A 12888-nucleotide genomic window follows, 5' to 3' on the forward strand; every position below is an offset into this window, starting at 1 on the left:
GTTTTGGGCTCTTTAGGCCTATACCCTTCCTCTTGTTGGGCTTAGGTATGAATTGTGATCTTACAGGACCCTTTACAATCAATCATAAACCCTAATTAACTAAAAAAGTATAAGTAAGATAAATACATACTAAAGAAACTAATTTACATCTATTTTTAGTTTCGGAATTGACTTTAAGATTAATGGCTAGTATGGAGGAAGAGGAAAGTAGAGTTGGCTAAAAAATTGGCAACAATTTTCAGCCAACTCTACTCTTTACCCTCTCCTACTTTCTCCATCCAAACTGGCAATAAATTAGTTTTTGGGATAATAATCTACCCTCATTTTGTGATAATCTAATGAGCTAGTAAATTGATGAAGTTAATTTGTGACTTCTCGTTTACACACTATTCCTAAGGGTTTTTTTTCACATGGTATAGAACTTTGTGCAGATAAAAGTAGCTGTAAAAAATAAATAAAATAAAATAAAAAAGATCTCACAAATTTGCATGTTTATATAGGCTCGAAGGGCCTGAAATTACAAGCTAATTTGAAGATTATGAAACAGAAAGAACTACCAAATGGGGATGTAGCTCAAATGGTAGAGCGCTCGCTTTGCATGCGAGAGGCACGGGGTTCGATCCCCCGCATCTCCATCTGGTTACCCTTTTTCCTATGTTCCTTGTAGTTTTGAATGGGCTTTGGTAATTGTAGTTTTGAATGGGCTTTATTAGGAGTTATTGTAGTTTTGGGCTTTACTGCACTCAAAGATTTGTATCATATGCAAACTAATAGGTTGTTGCAAATGATTATAAAAAAATAAAAAAAGGTTGTTGCAAATTCCTGTTCTTCTAAGCAGACACAAGATTTATGAGTTTTGGAGCATTCCAAGCACCATTCTTGATTTAATTTTTGTTCTTTCTTTATATTTCATTTCCCTGATAGAGGTTGTAGTTCTTCAGGGTTGTTATTACTAGTCTCATTTTATTTTATTTATTAAAAAAATGAAAAATGAAGTAGCGACGAACATGGAAACGTGGTTGGACCATAATGCCCGGGCTGCCAAGATCTTAACCTGACTCTGATATTTGAGAAGCATCACTCACTTATTTATTTATTTATTTTCAATACAATGCTGTTTTCTTATTTGTGAATAATTGCTCAGTTTTGAGTGTTTAAAGTTTAAACCATTGGATATATGCTATGAGATATCTTCAAAAAGAATCATAAGCTGGTACATTGAAATTCCACTTTAATTAATAATTATTATCGTTCATACAATGCTTTTGTAAGCAAGACATTGAGCAATCTTTCAGCATTGTGGAGACTGGAAAATTGCACGGGTTAGAGGATTATTTTTTCTCTGGCATCTTTTCTAGCAATTCTGGTATCACTTCAAAAAGATCACCTACGAGTCCATAATCAGCAACCTGCAATTCAAATATATCATTAGGAGGGGAAAAATTAAAATGCAAGCAAAGCATGTGTTAACAGTGAGTAATAGCATTGAGCCACAGGCTACTGCATCATTCTATTGCATTTTAAAAGTGATAGAATGAACTAGCTTTACAAGCTAAAGTTGCTTAGGTTTTTAGCTGTCAAAGCAGAAAGGTAGTATAAAAAAAATGTCAATATTTTTTAAAATATAAGTCTCTTCCATGAGCAGTTTACTTGAGACTTTTGCTCATGTGGAATCTATGAATTTCAATTTATAAGTTTAACTGTTTTAGAGAAGTGAGAAGATCTGATGCCTCAAATGTAATTAGGACTTGGTGACCATGAAACGTAACAGGAAACTGAGGCATAGTATATTATTTACCATAAGATATGGAATTGCCAAGTTGATTTGAACACTTCGTTACCATTTGCCAGCATGAAGTGCATTATTTCATAGAGTACAAGAAACTGAAAAGTAACTTTATAGTTAAGATGCACAAATTTGACTAATCCATTTCAATTTAAGTTGGCTCTTGGCTTGAAAACGTGGTCCTTCCCCCCAACACCGCCCACCCCAAAATTTTAAGGGGAGGGGAAAAACAATTTTTTTTTTATTAGGTATCACTTACTTTCTAAGTTTTGCCTCACGATATAGGGAGATATAAAACGAATCACAATACGGACCTTAAAATCTGAATGGCCACAGTTACTAATGTGCTAAAATAACCTTGAAAATTGAGAAGAAAAGAAAGCATAAAAAGGTTAAGCCATCACCTGAAATATGGGAGCATCTGCATCTTTGTTCACAGCAACAATGACCTTGGAGTCTCTCATACCTGCCAAGTGCTGAATGGCTCCTGAAACACCAAAAGCCATATATAGTTCTGGGGCGACAATCTTTCCAGTTTGGCCAACCTGACACAAAAACCAGTCATAACTAAGACCAAGGGACGAAAACATTTATCAGACCCAACAATATCATGATGTCTAATCATAACACCTGTAATAGAAGTGAACCATCAAAATCTATTGGAGACATTTCAAAACCCCAAAAGAAAGCAAATGGATAAGTTCTCATTCCAACTTATATTCTCAAGCATCAGGTAAATATATCACCAATAAATACCAAAAGCTGAATGTAATTCTCACCAATAAATACCAAAAGCTGAACGAAATTCTAGAAGTCTTTTAAATGAAAGAAATCAGAAAGGGAACATCTACTGTCATGTAATTGCTTTGACTTAACCACATAGTCAAAATCATATTTTCTAGAATGAATTTTATTTTTTATTTTTTTCCCTTTTTTAGGGGGATTCCAAATTCAGAATTATCACAGCTATCATGTCAGAATGAACAGCTGAAGCACTTCTTCTCTTCTTGTTGCTAATGGCAAATGCAGAAATAAATATTATGGACAGGGAACTATAATAAAATGAATGAATTCTTTGATGATATTATATGTACAACGTTGTAGATATTATGGGTGTTACCTGGAGGTCATTAGGAACAAATCCCGCATCAACAGCAGCACGGGTAGCACCAACTAAGCAAAAAAGAAGAAAGAATCCCCAAATTACACTAAGTTGTGAAACAAAGAGACAGCATATTGGCAACAATGGTATTTGCCTATAGGTTTAAGATGCATAAACTGAAATTCTTTTACACATGAAAGTTACCAGCTGCACCAAGTTTCTCTGCAAGCTTCTCTATCATTTTGAAGTTCTCAGCACTTTTCAATGCACGCCCCCCAGTGACTACAACACGTGCATTCCCAAGATCTGGGCGTTCTGTTTCCTGAGAAGTGAGCTTTACATATCTTGATTTACCCACAGCATCTGTAATTAAGTACAAAATTCTATGTCAAGACATGCAGTTAGTAGTTACCAGACAACTCTATTCATTGAGAATCACACAAGATATTGTTGACTCTAGCATTTTAATTATTGAGAATCACACAAGACATATTCTCTTCATTTTATATGTTCAAGGCAGAGAGTAGCTGACAACAACCAAAATGCCAATGCATTAGAAAAAGTCAAACGGACCTTCACCAAAGGTTGAGAGATCAACCTGAGATATTGAAGCCTCAGATTTTGAATCAGCTGAGATCGGGGGCACTGGAAAAGATGTGGATCTAATGGTCAACATACATGGGTTGGCACCAGCATATCTAACTGTACAAAGTGCATTTCCAGCATATATTGGCCTGCCAAATGAAACTAAGATCTTAATTTCAGTTAAATGAATTTGGATAATACCAAAGAAGCAGCACAAATGCTTCAGTCTAGCACCTTTGCAGGACCCCAACAAGACACCACAATTGAGGTGTATTTCAGTTTTTGTTTGCTTTCAGTTTATGAATTGCAATGCCTCAGTGAGAATTCCAAATATAACACTTTTTTATTATTGCAAACTAGCTTGTAACCCCATGAATATGCATGGATACATTTAAAGATATACAATAAGATGCATATTATAATTCATATATAAATATATATATATATATAATTTAAATACTATTGATAGTCATTTTTATATTTTGTTTACTCCTATAGCTTGTAACCCTATGCATATGCATGGATACACTTAAAGACATATAATAAGATGCATAATATAATTCATATATATATATATATATAATTTAAATACTATTGACAGTCATTTTTATATTTTGTTAACTCTGTAAAAAAATTTGTACGAATATTATTACGTATAAATTGTAAATTGTTCATGTTATTTTAAAAAAAATATTGTGAAGCACTTTTTTTTTTTCGATTCATTTATTCTACACTCTTTGGTTTTTGTACTTAATAACTCACTTGGATGAATAATTTATGATGTGGTCTCACATTTGATTCTAAAATTAAGAAACAAAACTCTTTAAGAATAAATAATTTATGACACATAGCGCAAAATTAGAACTCTAATTTAGAATTCTAATTTGAGTTTCTCTCAGTTTCATCTTTTATTATTATATATAGATTTTCATGATACTTAGGAGTTTGTAAAACAGCCAATAAAATAGAGCCTAACAAAGTTTTTTGTCATATAATACAGTGTATAACACATCAAAGCCACATTGCTGAGGTTTTATGGCAAAGTAGATTCCTAAAAATCACTCATACTTTTCTTTACTGACGGCATGTGATGTGTGCGAACAATTCCATTGATGTTGATTGACTGACTTCCTAGAATTTAATGATTCTTCTTTTTGCAAGCTATGCACCATATTTTAAATTTTTTGGTAAATGTAATGGATAATGAAACCTGTAGATTGTGTGTAGGTCTTTTCTGTTTGATTATTCACAAGGTAGATTTAGGGATCATGCTTTCTATAAGATGATAATTTCCCTTGTGTTAGAAAACTTTTGTTTTTCAGCATTTTTTATTTTTCAACTCATTCAATTTGGCTTGAGCTGATCCAACAACTATTCATGTTACAATTGCCTTATTTTGTCTTTTTTTATGGGTAAACGTAACTCATGCATAATACAGGTTTGAACCTGGGACTTCACCCTCCAATTTATGTTGTGAGGAGATGCCTTTTATCCAATGACCATTAGCAAGCTATAGTTACGTCTTTCACCCTGTTTTATAGGTGAGTCTGTGTGTGTGCAGCACAAAATTGTTAACTTCTCACCACAAGAGCAGCCAATAATCCTAAATAGTTATTTACCAATCTAGGTGGAAATACATTCTATTTGGCACCATCAAACCCATAGAAAAACAGATTTTAGGACCATTATAGAACAAAAGCAATAGCAACTCATGTAATGCCTGTTTTTGCCCCACCCTCACAGACATAAAGAGAAAAGCATAGAGTGAAGAATGGATACAAGAACCATTGATATTAAAACAACCAAAGTTTAGTGTGCCATGGCTCGTTCTTTGGAGACAGAGGCATAGAGTATTCAAACATGTAATACTTTTATTCTGGATAACTGTCAACTATGAGATCCACATTTAACTATATGCAAGATAGCCGTAGCATCGAAATGCACATAGGTTGCATTTTTTCTTGAAAATGCTATAGCATCTTGCTAGCCATACAAGAATTCAAGGTCCAAGGAAGCCAAAAGAATGGCAGTCTGCCATTATTCACTTCAACATAGTTTTCTAGTAAAGAGCTCGCTCAAGGCCTGATGGAGTAACTTGTCAACATTCAGACAACCAATGACACAAAATCAATAGATATGCATCAATTAAGATGCTCGAAGTGCCTGATACTTGATAGAGGTTTCATTGTAATATGTATATTATATATGTGAAGTGCTTAACTACAAAAGGAAAAGCACCAAAAACTAAACTATTAATCAACAGATAACATATGAGAAAGAATCAACATATCCCAAGGGTCCAATCAACAGAATTTACCTCACAAAGAGATTAGATTCAGAAATTTCAATAACATCGGTAATCGGAGAAACATCTAGAAGGGCAGCGGCACGTGGTAGAATGTTTTTCCCAAACGAACCTGAAGGTGCAATTATATGTGAGTATCCACCCTTCTGCTGAACCAAATGGACTAGTTTAGCCCAAGGTTCTGCTAAAGGATGTGAAAATTTATCTGAATCAGCTACCAGCACCTGTGTAAGAAATAGCATCTGCCAACTTTCAGAATCACATGATATTATTTCATTGAACTGTGTTATAAAGACATATACTATAAGGTAACAGAATTGTTAAAAGTTTTGACACATTCTTTTCTTCCTCCTTATTAACTGTGAGAAAATTGAGCACGCTAAAATCTTATCAATCTTTTGGGTTTTGGCAAGGAGAAAATCGCTTGCCAGTCAAAACATGTAACTCTTGAAAAATATGGCAATTCTTTGGGTTGCTAAACTAGATATTTGGACTTAATTGGCTCTTTAAAGAAATAGAAGCGACACTGAACATGACATTCATTAAACCTTATTCTGTCTTCTTCTTAAAGAACATGCTAACCCAATTTCAATAAATTTTCCAAAAGCACCTTAAAGTTTATATCCAACTACATGAACAAGCACAAGTGCATTTTCTAATGACAAACAAAATGATTACAGGGGTAACCTGAGATACAGAAGGATGGCATGAGGCAGCATGTGCAGCAGCTTCTTGAAGGGAAGGACCCGACCCAGCCAATAGCATGGAAATGGAATTGTCCTTGCTTAAAGAACTTGCAGCTGCTACTGCACTCACAGATGGTGCCTTTATAGAACCGCCTTCATGTTCAGCAAGAACCAATGTGCTAACCTATATAGAAAAAGAAAACAATAATAACAAAATCAAAGCCTCAGAAATAAAAATTGTAAACCTTGAGTGACCCATTCAGGAAACTCATACAATATCGTACTTTGATAGTATATTCTGGCCACTTTCCCCTAATCTCCCTCCATTGCTACATCCCCACAATGAATTTAGCAATATCTTATAATTGCAGCTGCTTTTGGGATCACTTATCAAAAGCACGACAAGCAACATTTTTGCATTTTGGCTCTCTTGATTTTAAAGCAAAGCAAAAGTGTAAAGCCATGTTACTTTCCTCCAACACGAAAATAATACAGTTACTATATTTAAATAAATAAATACATAAATCCAACACTTAGAAATGACCCGGATTAAGATTCTCTACAGTTCTTAGGATAACTCCATCATAGAATCCTTAAACTAACGGTTTAGATATTTCCAATTGGTCAGTATTTTAAACAAAAATCGACTAACATTATTTCGGCTTCTATTTAAATTATTGACAAGTTTAACCAAGAAGGATATTGGACCCATTGGTAAGGATTGTAAGAACTCTATGGTACAATTACCCATGAAACTCTTTAAGAATCTCAATCTATAGTGAACCTTTCTAGAGTTCATCCTGCAAAATAAAAGAACCCCACATGGGCTAATAACATATTGATATATTCTAAATTCTAAAAGTCTTAAAAAGATTTTAATTTGATTGAAATTTGCATCATGTAAATTGAGCTAAACCCGTAACATAGTTCCAGATATGCATACATATCTAAGCTTAGATTCTACAAAAGCAGTTCAGATATCAGTCATATATGAATTTTCAATTGCATAGATACATGGATGAGGTGAGAGAGAGAGAGAGAGAGAGCTTACGGAACGAGAAATGGAGGAGAGGAAGAGAGATTGGGAAGTGAGGAACGGAACGGTGCGTTTCGTGAAAGCTCTGTGGATCCCGCGAGTTGCCATTACGTCTCTTAGCTTCTCTCTGTTCTGTACCAGAGACAGACAGATAAATAAGGACAGAGGGTGATTTGATTGATTGGAGTTGGACACACAATTCGATTTGTTTAATGAGTAAAATCCATACGACGTAGTATACTGTTTTTGGAGTTTTTAATGATTTGATGAAGACACTGCGTTTCAATTCATACTTGCGTGTGTAGCCGTGTGCATTCAACCCATCAAACCAATGAATTGGACCCAATTCAATCCAACCCGAGTCCCAAGTCCCAACACACCTTTGATCGGTTTTTCATGGGTTGGGGAAAAAAAAAAAAAAAACACTTGGGTTGAGTTAGGTTCGAGTTCATATTATAACGTTCAATTGCCTTCAAAAAAAAAAAAAAAAAACGTTCAATTCAAATAATCAGTCCAATCTACCCCTTTAATAGTTAAAATATATTTAAGTTTGATTTATTTTGAGTTTTTTTCTTTAAGGGATTTTTTTTTTAATTTTTTTTATACAAGATAGAATTTCTACTCTAACCTAATCTAAGTGTATATGCGTGTGAAGCTTCCTCTTGATGCTTGCGGTGGTTAAGAGATTCATTTTGATAGTTTAAGACTTGGTTTGAAATATGCATCTTTAAAGTCTGGGTGTCTTTGAATAGTACACCATGAGGTTTTGAAATTTAAATTTCATCTTCTGAAAATTATATTCAGTTTGCATCAATACACTATTTTTCTTTATTTTCTGTTGATTTCCACGTAAACTTTGCACATGTATTTAGTTCGTCAAATAAGATGATGTTATAGGTTTGATGAAAATGACGTGACATTATTTTATTAGACAAACTAAACATGTGTGAGTAATTTATATGGTACTTAACAGAAAATATAAACAAAGTAGCTGCTGATGCAAATAAATTATAACTTCGAAAGTAAAATTAAAATTTATGAATTTTCATGGTTTAAATCCAAAGGGCCCAACTTTAAGAGTGTAGTTTGGACTTTTGTCTATTAAAAAAAAATCTCTTATTTGGAATATGTCATTCCTACTCAAGTTTTGATTAAGTAACGTTTGAAATAAAAACCATTAAAACAACTATAGATAAAATAATTATGCAGTTAAGTTTAATAATTAAATATTTGTGAGTTCATTCAAACAACATATTTGTACACTAAATTATATTATAATCACTAAATTAAATTAATTAAATAATTCACATTTCTCCCTTTTTAATGTCATTTAATATAACTAATTCTTTTTCCATAAAAAAATATATAACTAATTCTTTAATATAATACTATCTAGCTACTAATAAGCATTATACATGGACTCTAAAGATCAATTTTACAAGATTTTTTCATATGAACTTATAATGTACTTGGGCATCATGTGAATTGTCTGTTAGTATATATAGAACCAAAAATATTTGACTTTTGGTGAGTTCTAGTTAACTCAACAAATAAAGTCTATAATGATTGAACAAGAAATCTACGATTCAATCCCTGTCTACACAAAAAATCGGTCGGTATCTTGATTAAATGATGAAAAGCTATTATTAAAAGCGGACATCATAGGTTGAAACTCTCTCTCTCTCTCTCTCTCAAAAAAAAGATTTGACTTATAATTTACCTCTTCATAATTCATATTGTACCATATAAACTATAGAAACCTCACAATTTTACCTATGATTATGCTATACTAAGAGGACGTTTGGATAGCGCGTTTGCGCGTCCACGTCCACGTCTGGCCCCCTTTTTCTTTTTTTCTTTTTCCAAGCGCATATGTCACTGTTCATTGGCCATGAACAGTAATTTTATGCCAATGAACAGTACTTTGTGGCATGAACAGTACTTTTTACACATTAAAAAATTATTTTGCTACAGTGTTTTCAGTTTTCAGCAATAAGTTCTATCCAAACAGACCCTAATTTATACTTTCCAATTAATTTTAAAGTATATTTTATATTTAAACTTTATACTAGAATCTTACCATATCAATTTTTTTAAAATTAAATTTATATATAGTTCAATATGCAAACCCAATATATTTTTTAATTGAGTTTAAAGTCTATTATACATCTAAATTCTCCATTAAACTTTTTTCCAAATCCTATATTCTTTAAATTGTATAATATATAGTTACATATACAAACATAATATAATTTTTAAAATTGAGTTTAAATTTAATTTTATATTTAAACCCTCCATTAAACTTACCACATCATATATTTTTCTTCAAATGGTGGACTAGATATTTTCATATATAAACAAAATCATAACAAATTTCTACTAACTACCACAATTATCAAATTTTATATTTTGAAAAAAAAAATTAGTATAAAAGTACTTTCTTCGTTGAATTTTAAGATTAAAGTAAGGAACTAGATGGCTTTTACTGGAAATAGATGAAAATTGTAGGTGAATGTATGAGAATTTACTTAATTCTAGGTAATCACCATTCATAGAAAAAATAATCCATAGAGATATATCAACAGAGAGGAAATCTGGAAATGAAGTAAGGAAGTGATTTATTCTTTAGATATCCAAATAACGGTTACATGCAACTATTTATAAAACTTATTAACGCATTTGATTATAGTATTACAAGTGCCAGCAGTTCTAATTAACTTTGTTCCAATCCTATCACTTTTTACCAACTAATTGAGAGGATAGAATTACAAGAAATATTAAGATATTAGAATATCACAAGTTTACAACTAATAAGGTGTTTCTAATACTTTAGACAAATAATTACGCCGATCTATCCCAATTAGAATGGAATCATGGCTAGATAAATTGGGTAGTTTTGAAACGAGTTTGGGATGAAATTCTCAAAATTCAATAGAGTTTGAAATACAAAATATTGGTTAAATTGCCTATTTCAACTTTGGAACTTGTATTAAAATTGTCCTTAGAGCATTCTTATCAAGAATGCTAAATATTTTAGCATATACCACTTCAAAATCTAACTTTATCAATTTTAACATTCCATTTTACAATCCACCAACCATCAAGCATTCTATTTTTTTTTACAACTTCATTTAAATAATATTAATTTTATTTTACAACTTTCTCTCTTTCCACTCCCTTTCTTCTCAATCCAAGCAACCCCAGTCAGCCACTATCAGCCACCACCACCATAAACCATCAACATTCAACAGCAAACCCATACCCATGGCCAACCCACTGCCACTACAATCAGCATCCATCCAAAAATCGACCCCATAGCAAAGAAAAAAAAAACTAAACTAAACTTGAGAGAGAGAAGCCTCACCGTGAGAGGAAGAGAGGGAGGTGGAGGATAGAGCAGCGAAAAAAATCCACAAACCCAAGACCCACGGCGTCCACGACAAGCAAAACCCATCAAACCCAAGACCCACGGCTAGCCACTGCCAGCCATCACCACCCAAACCCACATCCTCATACCACCATTAATCAGAAAAACAAAAACAACCCAGAGATCCACGCCTCAACCACAGCAACCCGCCTCTCAGCCACAGCAACCCACCTCAGTCACCACCCACCCACCTCGTTCTCAACCCTAACCAAAACCCACCACCCCAATCTCAACCCCGATCACGTCGGTGATCCACGAACGCAGACCCATGAACCCAGACCCACAAACCCAGACCCATGAACTTAGACCCACAAAATCGTCGGAGCACATCAAGGAGAGAAGAGTGGGTTCGGTCAGGGAGAGAAGAGTGGGTTCAATATGGGTTCACTCAGAGGAAGAAGAGGTTGTTTGTGATGGTGGTTCGGTTAGAGGGAGTAGTGATTAGGAGATGGGTTTGGCGGCGTGGATTGAGGGAAGGGAAGAACGGCTTGGATTGAGGGAGTACAAAAAAAAAAGGAAAAGGGGCAGAGGTGTAGGCGTGGGAGAAAGAGTGCACTAGAAAAAAAAATGAGGGAAAACTAGTGGATAGGCACGAAAGGGAAGCGGGTGGGACACTAGTGATTAAACAATTTTTTTTTTTTTTTACAATCTTGCTACAGTAGGCTGCTAGAGATAGCAGTCCACTGTAGCCGGATTCTCTAGCAGCCCACTATAGCTGGATTGCAAATTTTATAGGATTTAAAAGTTTTGATAGAGGATACTTTTTAAGGTTTATAGCATTTAGCATGCTAAAATTTAGCATTTATACCATTTAGCATTCTTAATGAGAATGCTCTTATAATTTTAAATTAATGTTTTATTTTAGGGTTCGTTCAGGAATAACTTATTTAACTGAATCTGAAAACTTTTTGCTGATAGTACTTAAAAAAAAAAAACTAAAAGCTAGTTGAATAGTACAATGAGACCCATGAATAATACCAAAAAGTGTAATGGGATCCATTAAAAATAGTAAAAAGAAGCTAAAAACTCAAATATGCTGAAACTTGCATTGCATCCTAAACAAATCCTTAGACCCTTAGTCCGTATTTCTGAGCCATTTGATCTCCTTGATTATGAGTTGTGTGTCCACTACTTCAATCTCTATTCTCTTTAACGGGGGATGATGGAAATATGCATATACACAACGGAAAAATAATGGATCTACTTCATTCTTAAATGTTAACATGCACTATATAAGTTTCAGAATTTGAGAACAAGAGACTGTACCTTGGAGCGGTGAATTTCAAAACCGAATATCAGAAGCACTTGGGAACACTTTCAATCTTCACTCTAATTCCACTAACGCCCAAGATGTGTGGTCTCTCAATCATTTTTCAAATGAAGAATGTCAAAGTGTTTAACACTTGCATATACATCACTTCACAATGATGTTCTTGCAATTCTCTACAGAAAATTCTGTATGTTTCTCTCTTTGTATCTAACTGATTATCTAATTAGGCTAGCCTTTTGAGCCTTTCCAATTGGGCTTAAGTGTGTAGCTTGGAGTAGGACCAAAAGGGACCAATAAGACACTAGCTTCAATGGGCCTTGAACTTTTCTGTCAACTCTTGACAAATTCAAAGTTACCATTAATTATATTTAATACCACTATATAAATATAGTTGCACTCTAGGCCTTATTTATAAATTATATCCCAAGACTTTATTGTACATGCAACCCCTTCGTAAAATATTCTAAGTAACACAAAGTCATGAATGTAGACTGCCACTTTGAAAATTACTACATCTTATCCTTGAATACCTGGTTTAATTTTAAGTTATTCATCATATATTTATGAAATCCAATTTCATATATATATACTTTAGTAACTATTTACTAAAGTAGTTAGGCCTAACATTCTAAATAACAAACCCATTAAACTTATCTCAAGGGAATATTTTGTATCTCCGTTAAGAGATTAT

The 12888-nt window shown here is 33.5% G+C and overlaps 1 protein-coding gene and 1 non-coding gene across 2 annotated transcripts; one reads left to right on the plus strand and one right to left on the minus strand.

Annotated features, from left to right (window-relative positions):
• Positions 1–562: 562 nt before the first annotated feature.
• On the plus strand, positions 563–635 carry TRNAA-UGC (transfer RNA alanine (anticodon UGC)). Its single transcript has one exon. It is a non-coding gene; the product is annotated as a tRNA-Ala (tRNA).
• A 576-nt stretch (positions 636–1211) lies between these two features.
• On the minus strand, positions 1212–7707 carry LOC142641315 (electron transfer flavoprotein subunit alpha, mitochondrial). Its single transcript, XM_075815723.1, has 8 exons — positions 7516–7707; positions 6466–6648; positions 5791–6002; positions 3462–3622; positions 3093–3251; positions 2907–2959; positions 2191–2331; positions 1212–1409 (listed from the first exon to the last, which is right to left on the minus strand). The coding sequence occupies exons 1-8, from the start codon at positions 7606–7608 to the stop codon at positions 1332–1334; spliced, it is 1080 nt and encodes a 359-aa protein (XP_075671838.1). The 5' UTR covers positions 7609–7707; the 3' UTR covers positions 1212–1331.
• Between the last annotated feature and the right edge of the window lie 5181 nt (positions 7708–12888).

The sequence above is a fragment of the Castanea sativa genome, chromosome 6 (assembly GCF_040712315.1).
Source record: "Castanea sativa cultivar Marrone di Chiusa Pesio chromosome 6, ASM4071231v1".
Classification (NCBI taxonomy): Eukaryota; Viridiplantae; Streptophyta; class Magnoliopsida; order Fagales; family Fagaceae; genus Castanea; species Castanea sativa.